At 37.3% G+C, this 21,439-nt stretch overlaps 3 protein-coding genes across 11 annotated transcripts; 1 reads left to right on the forward strand and 2 right to left on the reverse strand.

The window, feature by feature from the left end:
- The window catches only part of LOC306987895 (SLAM family member 5-like), a 332,963-nt gene that overhangs the window by 42,203 nt on the left and 269,321 nt on the right, over positions 1–21,439 (reverse strand).
- On the reverse strand, positions 1,288–16,734 carry LOC306987919 (uncharacterized protein). 4 transcript variants are annotated; one of them, XM_079592560.1, is made up of 7 exons: positions 16,526–16,734; positions 10,742–11,040; positions 6,103–6,432; positions 2,756–3,037; positions 2,386–2,547; positions 2,208–2,269; positions 1,288–1,564 (listed from the first exon to the last, which is right to left on the reverse strand). In XM_079592560.1, the coding sequence occupies exons 3-7, from the start codon at positions 6,392–6,394 to the stop codon at positions 1,517–1,519; spliced, it is 846 nt and encodes a 281-aa protein (XP_079448686.1). In that variant the 5' UTR covers positions 6,395–6,432; positions 10,742–11,040; positions 16,526–16,734; the 3' UTR covers positions 1,288–1,516. The 4 variants fall into 4 exon arrangements, with proteins under 4 accessions (XP_079448686.1, XP_079448688.1, XP_079448687.1 ...); XM_079592562.1 differs by having other exon boundaries at positions 16,520–16,592; XM_079592561.1 differs by lacking the exon at positions 16,526–16,734 and adding an exon at positions 12,441–12,509.
- On the forward strand, positions 15,198–21,393 carry LOC306987874 (uncharacterized protein). 7 transcript variants are annotated; one of them, XM_079592486.1, is made up of 6 exons: positions 15,198–15,974; positions 16,982–17,308; positions 19,050–19,097; positions 19,260–19,367; positions 19,522–19,550; positions 20,111–21,393. In XM_079592486.1, the coding sequence occupies exons 1-6, from the start codon at positions 15,926–15,928 to the stop codon at positions 20,687–20,689; spliced, it is 1,140 nt and encodes a 379-aa protein (XP_079448612.1). In that variant the 5' UTR covers positions 15,198–15,925; the 3' UTR covers positions 20,690–21,393. The 7 variants fall into 7 exon arrangements, with proteins under 7 accessions (XP_079448612.1, XP_079448613.1, XP_079448614.1 ...); XM_079592487.1 differs by having other exon boundaries at positions 19,065–19,097; XM_079592488.1 differs by having other exon boundaries at positions 19,083–19,097.

Genomic DNA, 21,439 nt, shown 5'->3' on the forward strand with positions numbered 1-21,439 from the left:
TATGCACCCTGATAAAGTTCCCTTGGCCTCTGGAATTAAAATAGCCGCACATCATCACACACCCTTCACCAGAGACCTAGAGCTGCTGTGGAGCTCGCATCTGTGCGGGCTCTGCAAAAGTGTGCATCGAGGGCGCATATCGACCTTAAAGGGGGGAGCAAGCACCCTTCTGAGACCTAAAATGACAAATGGGACACCCTACGGTCTCACAGACTTAACGGACATGCGCACGCGGCAGCCATTGTAAGTCCACAAGACCGAAAGTGCATATGAAGTGTGCCATTTGGGACAGGGCCAGGGAGGTTGCCGCTTGGTACTGACTTTGATTGTATGGAGAAAAAGATGCACTGAATGTGAATGGACACGGACAAAGATATCAGTAAAACCGATTAGAAGTCGATCTAGTAATAATGACTAAAGGCCCGTTCACACCAAGGACGATAAGTGCATCTAGTGCCTCCACGAATGTAATTTGGGTGGAGCTCGATTATCCAACCACACCTAACCACTACTCTATCCCTCCACCCCATCAGACGTCCAGAGAGGTGGAGCTCATTTGACTCTGCAGCGAGTACCACTTGCCGAGAAACAATATTGTTGGAATCACTTTTAGAATAATTTTATCCAGAGCGATAAAAACATTGACAGCCAATCAGAATCCATCCTGCTGTAATAAGCTTGAGCATTTAAAGTGAACGAAAAGTACACACTTAGAATAAACAGAATGATATTGTCCACTGATGTGGACCCTAGTATATTTACCTTTAGAGTTATCTTTATAGTTATCATACTTGGTGTGAACGGGTTAAGTCTTTATCATGACATATACAGGTCTGTCTTCAGGTGTCTTCTTTAGGAAGAATATCTGTGTTGCTGTTCTGCTGGTAACTTTAACTGGTGTGATTTACTCTCACCGCAGTCACTCTACACACAACAAATAGCACTACAGAATGTCCAGTAGGCGTACATACTGCTGAATTAATATAAATGGAATATAAGAGGTTTGTTGTTCAAATAGCCATCTGTGGTTTGGTTCTTTAGCACTTCCTCTAGCCTATGAGAACAGCAGCATCTATTTATAGCGAGTAAAAGTAGCACAATTCTTAGAGATGTGATTTTCTACTTTGGACACTAGAGAGCGATGATGTCCCTGTGTTATATTTGCCAAAATATCCAGCAGAGCTTATTGTGTGTGATACTGCAATCATTATGCAAAGCAGTTATCCAATTAAATTTCCTAAAAAGAATAAAACAAGAACAGTAAATGACAGACATAAGAGCACAGTGAATAGTGTGATTAATATTTAATAATAAAAGTTAGGTACATTTCCATACGATAAACTTAAAGTTTAAACTTTTAGTTGAGTTCACAAAATTTCATTCATCACAATAACACCCAAAGATATGATACAAAGATTGAAAACAAAACAGATATATTCTAACAGAGAATAAATGTGGTCAAAAGGTGCGACCACAGTGTTAGGCTATTAACTCTAACATCAGATCCAGTATTTGATCACCGTCTTTTTGGGACGTTTTCATACACAGCATCCGTCTTTGATTTCTGAAAATGAAAAATAATCTCATTCAGGAACCTTAAGCTAATAGAATTTTGCTTCAAATTCACTCAAAATTTGATTATTTTATAATTTATTTCAATGAATATTTATTTGAATGGCTCTTGATTATTTGACAAATGTAGAACTGTAGCATCAACACAGAAGCACAAGAAGTCATACATCACATTCGTTAAGGTGCTTTTAATCGGACGTTGCAGACCGTTTTCAGAAGAGTATTTATCTTGTGAAAAGATGTGTAAAATTAGGCATAGGCTAAATCTAGCTTACACATTTACCCAAATTAATTATTACAATTAATTGTGGTAGCCTAAAAATGTAGTAATTATGCCTTGTGCCTTGAAAATCTGCCATGATTATGGCTTACAGCTTATGAAAACCTAAAAAAAAGGGGGGTTATTGCTGCTCGATCGGCTCTTATCACTGCTAGGCTGCATTGATGCGCAGGGAGTTCTCGCCCCGAACAGAATTACGGCCAATCTAAACTATATGCTAATTGTCAACCATATTTGACGACAGTGGTCCTGATAGAATTGTGGTCGAGACCGAGACAAGATGGCATGATGCTGCAAACTTCAATCAGACTAACTGACAGCAACAACTTCTTGTAACAGTCAAGAATGATCTTACCGTTTTTCGTGTTGTTGGTTTACACAATTTTGAATCAGCTCTGTTTTCCTCATGTGTCCGAACTGTATTAACAAGAGCCACAGATGTGTTAAAAACAACAGAGCTTGCATTCTCATATATAATTTGTATATCTGATTAAAATGAATTAATATTCTTAGTTAATAATTTAATTCCTGACCTGTTTTTCTCCATTTCCTGCAGATGCAGAAGATCACGACTACAGCTACAATCATCAGAGATCCAGCAGCAGCAGCAGCAGAGATCAACACTATCAGAGACACTGAGACTGGAGGACCTGAAGGAGAGTGTGAAAGAGTCTGTGGGAGCGAAGCTGTAACGGCTAAAGAGAGACAGTCATTAGTGTAAAGAATGTGTCAGTCTACAACAAAAGAGATCAGGGCTGCATTTCCAAAAGCATTGTGAGATAAGTTGATTATAGAGAACATTGGTGTCAATGGTCTCTACTATCAACTTGGGCTCCCAATGCTTTTGGGAAACACAGCCCAGGTAAGTAAATACACACACATATATGATCAGTGCTGTGGTACCTGCACATGTGTGGCAGAGTGTGTTGATGTCCAGATGTGTGGTCTGGTTGCTGATGGGATTGTTCAGCACACAGCTGTAGGTGTTTTTATCCTGATATTCCACCTCCAGAGGTAGAGAGAGACTGATGCTGAGATCACACACACTGATGCTGGACAATACACTGATTCCTGCGTACCAGGAGAGAGTCGCATCACACACATTCAACACTGATGAACACACAAGTGAACATGATGATGATGATGAAGAACAATCTCTGGTGATGTTAGGAGTGCGCAGTTGAGCTGGAAAATTTCAGAGAATAAACATAACCACAATTTATTTTCAGCAAAAAATACACACATCTGGGTTACAATGAGACTCACAATGACAGTGGACGGGGCCGATACACAAACATTAAAATACTCACTGTTTTAGTAGTACAGTGACAAGATGTGAGATGAGAAGTTTAATGTGAAAACAAAATCACACACTATCCTTTTGTGTGTAAAGTTATATTTCATTATTTGTTTTTACATTACACCTTAAAAACTAAAACCCTAAAATGAATGATTTAAACAGCTTTACAGCTCAACTAATACACAGTTAGTTTAAGTGTTTTTATAAATAAGCATTACATTTCTACTTTTAAAATGTCTAAAAACTGACCCCAGCGCCTCTTAGTAAGTGCCTCATTTTTTCTTTCTTCAAGAAAAAAAGGGATAAGTCATTAATTTTGTGGTAATCAACCTTATGCCATAAATGCAATAATAAGAGCGAATTGAGCTTAAAGGGTTAGCTCACCCAAAAATTCTGTCATCATTTACTCATGTAATCGGTTCTACTCAATCTGCTCTGAGTGGGATTCGAGCTGTAGTCTCTGGCGTAGGAGTCGGGTGCTCTAACAAGAAGGATAAAGACCACAGCCTTTAGCGCTAGTCGCTAGTGTGCCTCTTGAGATCAGGGGAGTGAGGTTTACATACACATATCTTACTGGTCTAAGACACTTACACTCACCCTCATGTCGTTCCAAACCCGTAAGACTTTCGTTAATTTTCAGAACACAAATTAAGATATTTTTAATGAAATCTGAGAGGTTTCTGTCCCTCCATTGACAGTCAACATAACTACTACTTTGACGCTTCAATAAGTTCATAAAGAGGTTGTAAAACGAATCCATATTATCCCATGGCATTTCTCGTAAAGAGTAGGGGTGTAACCTCGGTGTCCTGGACACATTGTGTGTGTGTGTGTGTGTGTGTGTGTGTGTGTGCGTGTGTGTGTGTGTGTGTGAGAGAGAGAGAGAGTGAGTTGTACTGTGGCTGCCGTCGCATTATCCAAGTGGATGCTACACACTGGTGGTGTTGAGGAGAGATTCCCTGATATGATTGTAAAGCGCTTTGGGTGTACAGTACATATGAAAGCGGAAAGCGCTATATAAATGCCTCATTCTATTCTATTCTATTCATATGAATCGAGAGGTTTAGTCCAAATTATCTGAAGAGACTCGATCACTTTATATGATGACAATATTTGATTTAAGCTATTGTAAGACTGAAAATATTGGTTGGGGCCCTGGTCTGAGACAACATGGCCCTGCTAGCTAATTAGAATTCGACCTCCCCCATACAGCCTGACTTCCACTCAGAAACAACGAAGAACTCACACAAGAACATGGTTTAATGTGAATGTTTATCAATAACTTATGTTTTTGGTGTCATTTGAAAGGTCTCAAAGTGAGTGGGACAGTTATCTCATATCCAGATAGATAAAATAAAAGGTAATAAGGTTTATAGAAGTTTAGAGAAAACTGGGAAAGCCATTTGAGGGTGGTTTTCCCCATCCCCCATATCACCTGGGCAAACAGTATAAAGGAAGGTGTGCTTGCTCTATCGGGGTTCTTCTTCTTGGCTGGTGAGAAACGGAATAGGTGGTAGCTCTCTCTCTCTCTCTCTCTCTCTCTCTCTCTCTATCTCAGGTACAAGCTGGGTAAGATTCTTTGGTGTAACCAATGTATAACCATGTTCTAGATATTTGAATTGATTGTGGAATTGATTTCTGATATCTGAAATATTAAATTGTTACATGGGATTATTCTAACTGATTTTGACAATGTTCATTTAATGGTTAAAAGGAATAGTCAAACATTTGCTCACTTTTAGTGAGGCACAGATATTATTAAAACCTTTTCATTTATGGAGTCAGATAAAATTAACGAGAGAATACATAACCAAATGTATTGTAAATTTAACCAACCAATACTTTGCATGAGTGAGGACAGAGCATGTGAGACCTTCCCTGTGTTATTGGTGAACCGGCAATTGGACCAATTTCACGGGCCTTACACTATTATTCACATAAAAATTCATCAACACACACGTCAGTTGTGGTAAATGGAAACTCAAGCATGTTCACTTGACATGCGAGAACCAATGAGGTTAATTCTGGTGTTACGCATCACGTTTGAGCTTCAGCAAGAACCATTGAGGATCATTCTCGTGTTACGCATCAAGTTTGAGCTTCGGCAAGAACCAATGAGGATCATTCTGGTGTTACGCATCACGTTTGAGCTTCAGCAAGAACCAATGAGGTTCATTCTCGTGTTACGCAGCACGTTTGAGCTTCAGCAAGAACCAATGAGGATCATTCTGGTGTTACGCATCACGTTTGAGCTTCAGCAAGAACCAATGAGGTTCATTCTCGTGTTACGCAGCACGTTTGAGCTTCAGCAAGAACCAATGAGGTTCATTTTTGTGTTACGCAGCACGTTTGAGCTTCGGCAAGAACCAATGAGGTTCATTCTTGTGTTACGCAGCACGTTTGAGCTTCAGCAAGAACCAATGAGGATCATTCTGGTGTTACGCATCACGTTTGAGCTTCAGCAAGAACCAATGAGGATCATTCTGGTGTTACGCATCACGTTTGAGCTTCAGCAAGAACCAATGAGGTTCATTCTCGTGTTACGCAGCACGTTTGAGCTTCAGCAAGACCCAATGAAGTTCATTTTTGTGTTACGCAGCACGTTTGAGCTTCGGCAAGAACCAATGAGGTTCATTCTTGTGTTACGCATCACGTTTGAGCTTTGGCAAGAACCTATTTTAACAATGCCTTTTACAACCTTTCTGGGAAAGTTGCAATAACATTGCTGCCTATGGGTGGTTCAGAAACCTCTCAGATTTCATCGAAAAATATCTTAATTTGTGTTCCGAAGATGAACGAAGGTCTTACGGGTTTGGAACGGCATGAAAGAGTAATTAATGACAGAATTACATTTTTGGGATGAATCTCTTTAACTTTTGCTAAACTCAGAATATTCCATGAAAAATAATAATAATATGTGAACATTTAGACAAATACACTCTCTACTCACCATAGACAGAAACACTGAATGTTTTTGATGAATGATCAGCTCCAAATATATCAAGTGTATATTCTCCAGAGTCTGAGGTTCTGGTGTGTGTGATGGTCAGAGATCCAGTTTGATTGTCCAGCTTCAGTCTGTCTCTGAATCTCCCATCAGGAACATCAGATGTGGAGAAGATTTGTTTCTCTCTATTGATTTTAGCTATGAGAGAGTTTTCAGTTCCAAATTTCCACAGTATGTCGTCATCTTCATGTATTTCAGTGACACCAGAGTGTAGAAGTACCGAATCTCCATCCATCACTGACACTGACTTCACTTCACCATCACCAAACACGTCTGGAGAACAAACAGAAACAGGTTTTAACAGATTAAGCAGGGCTCCAGACTAACTTTTTTCACCTCCGTCCTGGAACCGTCCTGAAAAACAATTTGAACCGTCCTAAAGTGAATGTCAACCGTCCCAAAATAAACATGTTGTTTCTGTACTTTGTTATTATCATAGTTGTTAGTCACATAATAAAAACACCATTAAAATGTTTGATATATATTATTATATTTATTTATAATTAATCTGATTAAGGCTACTAATGGTTTGCAAAGGTTGAAATCAGTTCCAGTTTGAAAGTAGGCTAAATATGAATTGTGTCTTGACAAATTCATTTGTACTATATTTGTTGTCATTCATGATTACTGTAGAAGTATTTTTAAATAATTTTTAAATGGTAGCTGGGCATGAATTTCCATTTGTCCATTTTGTATGAGATTAATATATTTAAAATCACCCAAAAGGGCATGAGTTTTAAAAGCGGCACAATTGAGGATTTCATTTCTGAGCCTCCACTGTTCCGAGTTTCTTCATTTGACATTTCCATTATTCTACATGACTTGTAACATTTGAATACATTCCCATTGTCACGGATTCACCCAACGACACACCCCAACCAGCTTCAACCCAACACACCTGGTCCCGATCGCAATCACCGGAGTTCTGAGTTACTACACCTGCACCTCATCACTTAATTTACCACACCAGCTCTGCATATAAACCCCAGTCAGCCTACAGCTCATTGTCAGGTCTCGTCGTTTGACGCCAGTGACTCCCCGGTTCCTAACACTTCTGTCTGGTTCCAGGATACCCTTCGCAAGTATTCGGGATACCTATCCTACCTATACCAACCTATCCGGGACCAGGATTCTCCAAAACCGCCTCTTCGTGTATTCCAGTATACTTCCCGGATCTCTAACCAGGAAGAGATCCTGGTCTAAACTATCCAGTGGTCTGAAATTCCATATATCTCAGAGACAGTATCCATTCCCAGCTTCCATTCCAAGTTACAAAACTACATCAGTTCCAGTATTCAACTTGCGTTCCCCTGTGTGGATCTCGAAGCCCTTCCTGTATTCAGGAGTTGCATACCGTGTCTAAATAAAACCTGTTAACGTCATTCTCTGTGTCTTCATCCTTGCAGTAGTGTGACACCCATGCCTTTTCCAGAAATGAAACTTACAATTTAAAATTCCCTGACAACCAGAGGCCTGAATCCAAAGTATATCTCTAAATAAAATCTTTGATTTGATCTGCGATAACAAGTGTAAATAGTCTAATCTAAGCCATAGCAGTTTGTCACTTTATTCTTAAACAAATGTAAGATATTAATACATAAAATACTTTTAAAACTTACCAGTTGGACACCTCCAGCACAAACAGAACAAAACAAATATATGAAACATTTTCTTCCACCGTTTAGTGTCTGATCTAACAAGACTATCTGCTGAAAGCACTCGACCAGGTGTGAAGCCTCCCACAACAGTTAGACACCCTGCCCCTCCACACACCACCCCCTCCCCCCTTCACCTCCACACACCACCCCCTACACACCGCCCACCCTCCATACACCACACTTACTTACCGTCTTAAAATCTTACTGATTTTATAATTCAATTGAATATCCATATATAATGTGTACATAGAAAAACTAAAAAGTTAAAGCCATCTATTATCATAACATTACCAGTCTAACTCCTTACTTCTAGTGTGATTCTAGCAGCTCATCTATTGAGTCAGACTGAAACTGCTGCGGTCGTTTTTCTTCAGAAATGTAGTTTGATCGGTTGGATGGACAAACAGCTTTGCAGAAAAGTGGCACATTGTCCAATGTGGGTTTAGTTTGTAGGTAAAAAGCTTCTTCCTGTCCTTTTTTATGAACCTCAGTCTGACTTCCTCTCTAAATAAACCTGCTTTACAGTGTAATAAAGTGCTGAATCAATCCATCAAAACTTATGCATGTAAAACAGCCAAAGAAGATTCACAGTTCAGAGGTCATCTTACCCATCAAAAATGATTGATAAACTACAATAGATTCTGCTCTTGGATTCTCCTCTTCTTCTCTACCTAAAACTCTTTCTTAATGAACAACCGGTTAAACGGCCATTAGGCCAGACTCTCAATTACAATATGTTATAGCAAATATAACTTTATTAGTTAATCAGTAATATTGTCTGTCAAACAGAGTAGCTTAAAGGTACAATATGTCGAATTTTAGCAGTAAACTATCCCAAAAGCACTGGGCCAATGTTTTATATTTTGTTTAGTTGATTACTTACAATATCCCAAATGTTTCCAACTATTTGTAAATCGTGAGAAAATTGCGATTTTAACCAAGGAAACGGGGCGTGTGAGTCGCCAGTCAATGGCGTCATATCCGCGTTACCCTCTGTTTCCGCTCGTACTGCCATAGTAACCATGGCGACAGACGTGGACAACTGTGTTATGCCTAGCAGGACGCTCACGCTGTTGTTGTTTTGTTCAAACATTATGGACCATGGCAAGCAGACTTTGAGACAAAAAGAGGACTAAAACGAAGATCAACATCTTTCGAGATGCCGAGAGCTCCGCAACTAACTTCAACTTAACAGTCAAAGACTTTTGATCCTTCGATGTCGGCTCTTCCTATCATTGTGAAGCAGAATTCACCAAGTGTTGGATTGTTGCATGTACTTTTAGACACTTGAGCAAATGTACATACAACTAATCGGCAGTGGCAGTGGCAGTGGCTCAGTGGTTCATGTAGGTTGTCTACAAACCGAAAGGTTGGTGGTTCAATCCCCGGTTCCATCTGACCAAGTGTCGAGGTGTCCATGAGCAAGACACCAAACACCAGCTGCTCCCGATGAGCTGGATGGCGCCATGTATGGCTGACACCGCCGTCGGTGTGTGAATGGGTGAATGTGAGGCAATATGTAAAGCGCTTTGGTGGCCATTGGGTCTGTGAAAGCGCTATATAAATGCAGTCCATTTACCATTGAATCAATGTTATTTAGTTCAACATGATGAAATGTTAGAATATGATCTGTATGTTATTCTAATGTTGATCTAGCTAACTGCTAGTCTCATATAGCCAACAAACAACCTAACTAATAACATTTAACACACTCAAACGCTGTTTAGTGTGATAGTGTAACTGTTAGAGCGAGTGAAACAGCGCTGCGTTACCTCACAAGTTTCATTCGTCTAATAAACTGACCTGTGTGAGTAGTAATTCAGCACTTGCGTGTAGTTCGGTAGAATAAAATGTCCATATTCCTTTATATCCGCGCGGGACGTTGCGTGTAGCGCTGGTATAGGCTACGTCTCTCATTAGCACTCACGCCCTGTTTCATACCACAGTCATGTTAAAAACATCAATGTATTCACTCATCCATAAAAGATCCATCAGCTTGACGACAAGATCCATAATTCCGCTTAATGCTTTGCATCATTAATATACGCCTTATGTTATTGTAAGAGGTTAGCGACCCCTGGCGGCGAAAAATTCTACATATTGTACCTTTAAAAGCAGTCTTGCTGCAGTCTGTCCCATTGTTTGTATCTGTGAAAGCCTAATAATATTTAAATTCATCCAGATAATTACATATTCCACCAACCTTGTATCATGTCAGGGTTTCTACAGGTGTTATCAATGTAAATTGAGTAAACTGAAGGGAACATAATACATCAATATGGTCTCTAAAAGCAAATGTCTAGGGGGCAGACAATGAGATATCCATTACTAAATAAATCAGTTTATAGAAAAATAGCTGAAAACTTGAATCCCATCCACAAGAATATTTTGGATATAATGCGTTTTTATTATTTTGATGCTGGTGTATCTGGACAACATTGAGTTTGATTTAAATGTGTTTTGACTTTATAGATTCTCTAGATATTGTTAAAGATTTAAATTTACCCTTGTATAAATCATAATCAGCTGGCTATGTCATATCTCACCGCGATCCTCAACTACAAGTTCATGGGCGAATTCCTCCTCCACTTCTCCCTCTCTGGCCTTCGCTAACTCTGCCTGCCTTGCTTGCGCTGACAGATTCAGGGCTCTCTTGTGTGCGCAATCTGCACCATAGAACCTGACGGGTAAGATCTGACGGGTTTTAGAAGATTAAATACAACCCGAAACTAAAAAACAGACCAGGCGTCTATTTGGGACTCGGCTACACTATGATCCATTTCGGTATATTATAAATAAATTATATATAATCGCATTTTAGTCAGATATGCGTCAACATTTGAACCACTTTAAAATATATATTTTTACATTTGTATATTAGATATATAATTACATATTTGAGTAATTTGAAACACAATACTTACATTTAAAAGTGTAATTGAGCAATTTCTCTCAAGGAATCCTATTGTCTCATCTCCGGTGTGCACTGAATTGTGGGGTAGGCTGGGCCGCGAAGGATCCATCTGTTGTATCCTTCATTTCACAGGAAATGAAGGATACATTTGAAGGTCGCATTTCGCCTTCCTAGCTCTGTTGTGACGCCATCAGCCTACGAAGGATGCTGCCTCTGGATTGGGACGCAGCAACAGTCTCTGGCTGAAACAGGCGGGAGTCATGACACCCTGCAGTTTTCAGTCAAAATAAATGCTTGATGGCTTAACATCTGTAAATTAAGAAATTAAAACATAAATATTTAGAGTTTACAGTTGTACAGTAAATTTAAATTATTTGTCATATAATTTGATTAAGATTAAGCTTACAGTACTTCCGGAGTAATGTCTGTGTAAATGAGGTGAAACAGCTTTTTTTGCCACATTACTGATGTTGGTTTATTCTAATCTTACTTCAAATGTTGTCATCTTAATTAATGTGCTGCTATCACTATGACAGCAATAATAAACATAATAAAAAGACAATAATTTTAAAGGACACATACTACAATTTGTGTCAATTACATTTACACAAATAGCATTTAACAAACATAACCTCCTGAGACCCAGAAAAAAAAGTTTTTTTATTTTTTTATTTTTTCATGTCATTACATGTTTTAGGGCATAACACTGTAGTGGACACCAGGGGCCTCATTTATAAAACTGTGCGTAGGATACTTACTAAAAGTGTACGTGCGCCCAAAAGCCAAAAATGACGTACGCCAAAAAATATTCGGACTTATAAAACCGTGCGTACGCCAGAACCTGCGCAGGATTCACTTTATAAATGCCACTCAGCGGAAGATTGTGCGCACGTGCGTCTCCTCCCCGAAATAACCATATATGGAGCTTACAACGCCTAGTCTTACTATGCATATCCTCATCTGCATATCGTTTGCATATGATTATTCATCCACGTGATAACATGTTTAACGGTACAAGACATTCGGAAAATATGAAATACGGATGTACCGTCACATTAAATTACATTCCACTGGCCAAATAGTATTTTTAATTGATTTATATTTTTAATGCAAACAGATAGGCCTAGACCTTGTAAGGGCCATGCTAAAGGAAAAGCGTTCAAAAGCATTGCATCCACAACAAATATTTAGGCTATTTATTGAATATATATTAGCCTAACTTTTCAGTAGGCTAAATGTCATGTAGTTTAAGTGTTTAACTCCATTAATGAGAATGGCATATTTAATCTAGCCTAAATGTTTAGAAGTAAAACATAGTTTAAATCATTATTTTATTTAAACTGTTATTGTGAACACGCAATGTAGCCTATTTATAGGACTCATAATGAAGATTTACAGTTTTACTTCATCTGCCGTTAGATATGCGTCAGTTTCACTAACGGCCCAACGCGCTTGCTGGCGCGGACATTCAAGGTGTGGATATTTCCTTCAAGTGATAGGCTTGGTGAGTGAAATTATGTTTGCAGCTATTATCTTTCTGTATAATTTTATTTCGATTTTCTGTCTAAAAGTGACCAAAAAGACATTAAACTCCAGCTCACCATCGGTGTCGCCAAACTGCTCTGTCTCCAAAATGTGCGTACGCATGGGTCAGAGTTTGCGTGGAGGTGCGCATATTTTCACGTCAAGTTTTTCTTTAAAAATCCCACCTTTTGCGCAGGAACTGGCGTACGCATGTTTTCAGCCCCGTTTTGTGGCCCCAAGTCTGCATTTATTTGCTAAAAAAAATAAAAAATAAATGTATATATATATATATATATATATATATATATATATATATATATATATATATATATGATTTTTATTTTTAATCAAATAAAGGCCACCTTGGTGACCAGGGGCCTCATTTATAAAACTGTGCGTAGGATCCTTACTAAAAGTGTACGTGCGCCCAAAAGCCAGAAATTGTGTGCGCAAAAAAATATTCAGACTTATAAAAGCGTGCGTACGCCAGAAACTGCGCAGGATTCACTTTATAAATCCCACTCAGCAGAAGATTGTGCGCACATGCGTCTCCTCCCCGAAATAACCATATATGGAGCTTACAACGCCTAGTTTTACTATGCATATCCTCATCTGCATATCATTTGCATATGATTTTTCATCCACGTGATAACATGTTTAACTGTACAAGACATGAGGAAAATATGAAATACGGATGTGCCGTCACATTACATTAATAAAAATAATTTAGTAGCCTATCCTTGCCTTGTTTTTGAATAAATAAATCAAATAGTGTAAAATACATTTCAGAGAAAGTTTTTCTCAATCTTTTCCACTGACCAAATAGTATTTTTAATTGATTTATATTTTTAATGGAAACATAGATAGACCTTTGTTGTGCATTATATTTGCACAATCTGCTATTATCATGATAAGCAATTATCTCTGTAGTTAAAACATTAAAACACAACATGCCAAAGGAAAAGTGTTCAAAAGCATTGCATCCACAACAAATATTTATAGGCTATTTATATATATAGGCCAAATATATATTAACTTTTCAGTAAATTTCATGTAGGCTAGTTTAAGTGTTTAACTCCATTAATGAGAATGGCAAATTTAATCTAAATGTTTATATCGGAAGTAAAACATATTTTAAATCATTATTTTATTTAAACTATAATTGTGAACATGCACTGTAGCCTATTTATGATTAGGACTCATAATAAAGATTTACAGTTTTACTTCATCTGCCGTTAGATATGCGTCAGTTTCACTAAACGGCCCAACGCGCTCGCTGGCGCGGACATTTAAGATATGGATATTTGCTTCAAGTGATAGGCTTGGTGAGTGAAATTATATTTGAATTATCTTTCTGTATATGTATAATTTAATTTCGATTTTCTGTCTAAAAAAGTCACCAAAAAGACATTTAACTCCAGCTCACCATTGGTGTCGCCAAACTGCTCCGTCTCCAAAACGTTCGTACGCATGGGTCAGAGTTTGCGTGCAGGTGCGCACATTTTCCCGTCAAGTTTGTTTTTATAAATCACAACTTATGCGTAGGAAGTGGCGTACGCCTCTTTCAGGGCCTGTTTTGTGCGTACGCACCGGTTATAAATGAGGCCCCAGAAGAGACTTCTTTTAAAAACATAACAAATCTTACAGATCTAAAACTTTTGTCTGGTTGTGTATGTATGCATGTATATATGTATATACCAGAATGAATTGATGGCTAAATGGATTGTCTCATTCAATACAATGTATCTGCACTGTAAAAAAAATTGCTGCGATTATTTAGCACAACTTAAAATCCAACATTGTTTCAACTTTAAAAAGTATGTGTTCAAGCTTGACTTAAAATATTAAGTTTAGTTAACTTAAGTTTAGTTTGGTTAAGTTGGATATTTAAGTTATCTCAACAAATTTTAACTAATCGCAGCCACATTTTTTACAGTGTGTACACTGTATCTAATTTTCATGTGTACTCATGTAATGAAAAAAAGTGTAATAATAGGATTAATATTTGGCAATATTTGCATAATAATATCTAATATTTCATAGGAATATTGATATATAATTGCTTTCCCTATTCACTTGTGTCTCCTAAAATTTCTGATAAACATGAGTTAAGTCCTGATGTCCTCTACAGTTGACAACACATGTATGAAATCAATGCCCTGTTTTGTAACATAAAGTCATATTTTGATTAGAAACCCCACAACATTTTCCTGAGATGTTGATTTATGACAAACAAGAAGTCCATGCCATGAAATATGCATGAAAATGAACTCTTAAATAAATTGTATTAAGCTAAATGTCCTGAACATTAATCTAACAGTACATTTAAAATGTATAATTTAAACCATTAATAAAAACTACAGAGAACACTAGCATGTGTTAGGCTATATGTCCCTGCTATCTACAGGATCTAAACTTTATCATGAAATATCATTAAAATCTTTCAGAAATCTTTTTATTTCCATTGTTGTATGACTCCATATACCATATATGCTTTGAAAATAATCCATAAGAAATCTACATGTTGTATAAATACACGTTAGTAGTGTCCCCAGGTTTTCACCCAGTCCTGTTACCCTCCCTCACACATCCCCTCCTCTGAAAAGCTTGAGACATGGATAACTGTTTGCTTAAAAGCTAAATCTTGTTACTTTCAGTCATGTTACTAAAAATAACAGGAGTGAGTAGAGTCCTCTGTTTTGATGATTTAATAGTGTGAATATTAGTTTTTACAGTTTAAATTACTTAAATTGTAGACATTTAATTAGGATTAGGATTACATCGTAAATGCCAATGCTGCTTACAGAGAGCCAGTCCACCACAAAGTGACTTAAACTTTGTCTTTCTTATTTTTTGAAAAAGATGGAGAAAAGCAATACTATGTATGCGCAGTTGGCAAAAAAAAAAAAAAAAAAAACATGGCTTACCCAACCATGGCTTAGCACATGATGCAAGGGAAAGTGAGCCTGACAAACCCAAAATCTTTAGTCAGAATCAATTATCACATATCAATTATTTAAACATATAACCAGCCATTCCTTTAAAATAAACACTTTTTTTAGTGAATGATTTGAATTAAATGAATTAATTGACATGCTTTTAAATATGCTTTTTAACACAACTGGCATATGTTTTGGTAGCAGCTAGAAACATGCCTCCATCTTCTGCTTAGAAACCTTGCAAAATAAAAAAAGAAAGAAAAGTTACCTGATTGACCAATGCACATTGTTGAATAGTTAAATATGAGTAGTATTAGATTCAATGTTGACAAAATATTTAAATTCAAGATTTTTAAGAGCTATACAACAAGCAAATGACACATTCGGTGGAATTGGCCAGATGTGTTGTTGTGGTGGAACGCCCTGTACTACTCTTTACATGACATCCAGACATAAAACGGGGGGACGTGTTTGGTGTCAAAGAAATTCACTAAAATATATTTTCCAAAACAGTGGACAAAATCTATCTCTGAGTCCCAGGAGCACAACTTAACTAGCGCGATATAGAATAGCATCATCAGTCAGACCCACTAGCATGTATGGGTGGGGCACACCTGAGCTCGCTAAAGACGATATCTGCTAAAGATATCTTTTTGATTTTGTCTCGTACTGCAGATGAACGATCCAATCGGTAGCTATTATATATTATTGGATGGTAATTCTCGGTGAAAATGAACGTCTGTCTGTTTTCTCTCTCAGCGGTGTTATTGATCCACAGTGGTAAGAAATTTTGATCAGCTCTTCCGGGTTAAAGTTATAGCTCTAAAAAACTTTATATTCGACAGATAAGCATTTATTATTTGTATTTTGCTATCAGTGTGTTTTGCTTTTTACCATTGTACGACGTTGTAGTAAAATCTCCTCTTTTAAACAATAAAACGACAAAATGTGACAACTTTTAAAGTTATGACGCAGTTCATTGATGAATAGGCCTAGTGCCAAAATGGTCACAAGTATATATATATGTAGCCTATATAACGTTATATAAATATATTTTTTAAGTGATCCATGCTCAGTTTGTAGCGGACCCCGTCCTATGGCCAAAATTGGACTGATTATTTTTAATAAGTTGTATTGTACATCAAACATTCATGTGTACCGACTCCAGGCCAAATAACGTTACCCGAAAAGAGGAATAATAAATCAAGGGTACAAAAAAATGCATTAAACTCATACGTATGGCTCTCTGTTGCACACTCACAGAATAAAAACAAAAAACACTCTAAACCTAAAGTTGATTATGACAGACAGCACTTATCAGCTACTTTTACCGTCGACTGCTGAACGGTTTGTTCTCCTCGTCCTCGGATGTGCAGAATTGTTATTGTGCAGTGCACTGACAATTTTCAAAGTAATAGTCCCAACTACCTCTGCTGGAAAAAAAAACCCCTAAAACTAATAAAAAACTAAAAACAGCCTAGGCTGGTAAGCTGTAGCTGGTTAAAGCTGGAATTACATGGTTAATAAATTGTTTGAACTTATTCTGACCTGCTGTTCATCTGTAATATTCATAACGGGTAATATTCGTGAGGCTTTTAAAATAGTTGGTTGCATGAATTCACAAACATATAGAAAATTTAAATCAGGATGTGTTGTATAATGTTCCATTAAACTCATTCATGTTTGTCTGATGAGTGAATGTGTAAATCAATGATGTTCATCTGCTGTAGTTTTCATGTGCTACATTAACCAAAAAATGATTTATAATGAACTTTTCATTTCTTCAGGTGTGTTAGCTGTTGGTACAGATGAAGTGCCAGTGTTGGAGGGAGATTCAGTCACTCTAAACACTAGTGTTATAACAAACCAACAAGAAGATATTAAATGGTATTTTAATAGCACTCGCTTAGCTCAGATCAGTGGAGATCAGCGTAAAATCTGTACAGATGTCAAGTGTACTGAGAGATTCAGAGACAGACTGAAGCTGGATCATCAGACTGGATCTCTGACCATCACAAACATCACAAACACAGATGCTGGACTCTATAAACTATGGATCAACAGCAGCAGCAGCAGCAGCAGAAGTCCAAAGATCTTTAACGTTATTGTCACCGGTGAGTGATTTAATAAATGTTTAAAAGCATGAATAATATTTAAATCACATCATTATTGTGTATTTTTTTCTGTGTACCTGTATAATAATTCACATAATGTAAAGGATTTCTTAAACACATTTACTGTTAAAGTGGTATTTGTAGATGAAACTACATACGTTAATTTTGATTTAAAATTGAATCATTACCACTAATGAGCTTTTAGTTTTGATTTATAAAATTGTTGTGTTCTGGTAAAGAGTTTCTCATCATAAAATCTCTGCTCAGCTTCTCTTAGATTAGTATTTGATGTGAAATAAGTATTCAAATAGGCTATGTTAGGCACAAAAACTGTTTAAAACAGAACTTTTTTTAGATTAAAGATTAAAAAGGAGACAGATCTAGTTTAATCATTTTAATTTCCTCAGTTCTGTCATGTAGGGGTTTTTTTCTTCTTCAGCGAGAAAGAACCAGTCTGTGGAGGGAGAATCGAGAATGTCACTTTAGTAGCCAATATTCCACAGGAAAACTGAAGACATGGCAAAAAATCTACAAAAGGAAGTGAAATCATGAACAATACAAAAATAAAACAAGATTCAAAATAAAAGACATGACACTAGTAAGAAACACAGACTCCTGACAGGCAGCTATATATCGGTGCGCCCCCCGCAAGACTGTGCGCTGACTCCACATTGCATTATTTGTGACATTATGAATTTTGCCATTTTTAGATTCTAAGTTATCAACAGGAAAAATGCATAAACACAGTGCAACCAGAGCCCGTCTACGGAGAGCCTGCCCACTCCCTATTAATTTGGTTGTAGTTCCACCAGAGTTCCACTGGGGGCGATCGCCATGAGTGCAAAATGAATGGGAGTCTATGGACCTAGACGGCTAAATTTGTCCCTTTCACCCGATTGCCGTTGAGAAATCTCAGATTTGATTGTAGGTTTTGCAAGTTCAACATGGGTTATAGGTCGAAAGTTGAATGAACGAGTACATATGTCCTTTCGATTTCTTACAGGTTGAGTTGTTGTTGCCCATAACACGCCAGCATTCTGCTAATGAACGCTGATTGGTCAGTGAAGGACTGGTTACGACCAGAGATACCGCTTGATGGCATCGTGGCAACAAAATCTTTTCTAGCACGTGTGTTTGTGTCAGCTGTGCTGTCGATGCCTCGAGAGAAAAGAAAGTGCAGAGCGCGAAGCACCAAAGTGACTGAAGGATTGCCGTAAAGCAGTATCTCTGCTCGTACGATGTGTATGACGTCATTGACATTTTGAAAGACTTTTTAAAGCAAATAAGTGACTCTAAAAAATCTAACACCCAGCAATGTGCAATTTTTTTGTATCTCCTTTCGAATACAACATTCAAATTACTAGACAAAAAATTATATCTTGAGAAAAGTGGATTTTGAGGGTATAGCTCCATAGACCTCCATTCATTCTGCACTCGTCCTGTGAGCGCCCTCATATGGAATCAGAGTGGAATTGCAACCAGTCAGAAGCCGGAAGTGTAGCGAGAGTGTAAACTTCTCCCCTTATTAGACATTCTCTGGTGCAACTGTTTTCTATTGAGTCAGCAGTGCTGTTGTGATACTGTCGTTCTTTAAAATTACACTAGATGGAGCCATTTATTAGTTAAATTAGTATCATGCATCTGATAGTCAATGTAGAAAAGTGTAAATATGACTCAAAGATATTGATAAATATCGGATGTATTATCATTCACTCTTCAGTCATAATGACTGACTGCCTAGATTTATCTGTTTCAGATTCAGGTCTGTCTCCAGTTGTTTCAGATTCAGGTCTGTCTCCAGATGTTTCAGACTCAGGTCTGTCTCCAGATGTTTCAGACTCAGGTCTGTCTCCAGATGTTTCAGACTCAGGTCTGTCTCCAGATGTTTCAGACTCAGGTCTGTCTCCAGATGTTTCAGACTCAGGTCTGTCTCCAGATGTTTCAGACTCAGGTCTGTCTCCAGCTGCTGCTGCAGGAATATGTATTGGTGTTCTACTGGTGGCTGCAGCTGTAATTGGTGGTGTGATTTACTATTGCAAGCGTCAAGCAAGACACAAGGGTGAGTATTTCATACATATGACTTAACAAGATTGAAAATATCATAGTTTTATCATATGATTTTGGGGAAAGACTTGTTCAAATTTGTGAAAATTTATTTTTATTCTAACTAACGTAAGTAATATGTTTAATTGAGTTTGTTGTTGTTTAAACAGACATCAAGATGCAGGACCAGCGTAATCAGGTGAGATTATGTGTGCAGTAAATCTGTCGGCCTGCTAAAAACTGTAAATTTACTACAGATTCAGATCTGTGATATCAGTATATGGTGTGTCTGTAACACTGCCAATGTTGTGGCTGCAGAAAAAATAACTATAACAATAATAATAACTGACTATTTAAGAATTTGTACATAACTAAGAACAGTTATATAACTTTTTTTTTAATATTATATTATTTATATTCATATATTAATATATTAACATTCTGTGTAAATTACACCACTTTCTGTGTAACATAAATGTACACTGTACATTTTTTTTTTGTCCTTTATTTTTATTGCTATGTAAGCTGAGGTTCACAGGTGAGGCACAAATTACACCCAAATAAACTAAATAATAAAAAATATAAAGCAAAAAGATCTTGCAACTTTATTTAGAAAGTAGGTGTCTTATTATAACAAGCCATTTACGATAGTAGGATTATTTAGTCTCTTGTATTTCTCTTGTATTTTTGTGTTAGTGTAACTGAATCATTAACCCTGTTCATTTCTTTTACCTTCTGTGAATCTGTGTTTTCTTACAGGAGAATCATGTAGAGGACTCAACCCCTGAACAGACTGAGCCTCTAATGGGGAGCGCTGCCAATGGGAGGTCCCCTAATCAGACTGACCCTCCAATGAAGAACGCTGCCAATGGGACGTCTCCTCATCAGACTGAGCTTCTAATGGGGAACGCTGCCAATTGGACGTCCCCTAATAAGACTGACCCTCCAATGAAGAAAGCTGCCCATGGGAGGTCCCCTAATCAGACTGAGCCTCTAATGGGGAACGCTGCCAATGGGACGTCTCCTCATAAGTCTGACCCTCCAATGAAGAATGCTACCAATGGGACGTCCCCTAATCAGACTGACCCTCCAATTAAGAAAGCTGCCCATGGGACGTCCCCTAATCAGACTGATCCTCTAATGAAGAATGCTACCAATGGGACGTCTCCTCATCAGACTGATCCTCTAATGAAGAACGCTGCCAATGGGACGTCTCCTAATCAGACTGACCCTCCAAAGAAGAACGCTACCAATGGGACGTCCCCTAATCAGACTGAGCCTCTAATGGGGAACGCTGCCAATGGGATATCCTCTAATCCAACTGAAGCTGCCAAATAGACATCCCTATAACATCATGTTTGTTATTTGTCTAGTCTGTGTACACCCTCTTATCACTTTCTTAGCTTTACAAAGATTGTATTATGACCAAATTGAGTGTTGCTATTCTTGTACCGTACATCCCTTCATAGAGAACAAGTTAGATTGACAGCGGCCTTGAAATGCTCGTTTATACAACTAATTGGAAGTTCATTGATTTATTAGTTGTTGAAACAATTTGCTGAGAGTATTTATAAAATTCCATGTCTAAATGGAATTATTAATGACACAGGTGTTAAATATTTTTACTCTTATGTTAAGCTGGATAAATACTGTTTATCATGTTTTTCTGGAGGAATTTTACAGCACAATTTCTACAGAAAAAACATACTTGATAAAACAATGACAACATTTATTTTATATCCTTCATTGTTTTTTAATATATATTGTCATTGTAGAATAGTGTTTTTATCTGAAATTGTGAACAAATATTTGTTATATTTCCCGAAAAGAATTTTTTTTTTCTTCTCTGATTCCCTTTTGGATTTGTCTTTTTTGTTTTGGTGCACATTGTAAATATGTAAATGTTGTAAGAAAAATAATGTAAGTGCCAAAGCAATATTGCAATAAAACTCCTCACAAAAGCCTGTGCCACAGATTTGACCATGATATCGATCACATGTACTTGAGGGTTTCATTTTTTCAGGGATTTGTAAAAAAAATAAAAAAAATAATATATTAATTTATATATATATATATATATTTTTAAAC

This window comes from Phoxinus phoxinus (genome assembly GCF_949152265.1).
Source record: "Phoxinus phoxinus genome assembly, chromosome: 20".
NCBI lineage: Eukaryota > Metazoa > Chordata > Actinopteri > Cypriniformes > Leuciscidae > Phoxinus > Phoxinus phoxinus.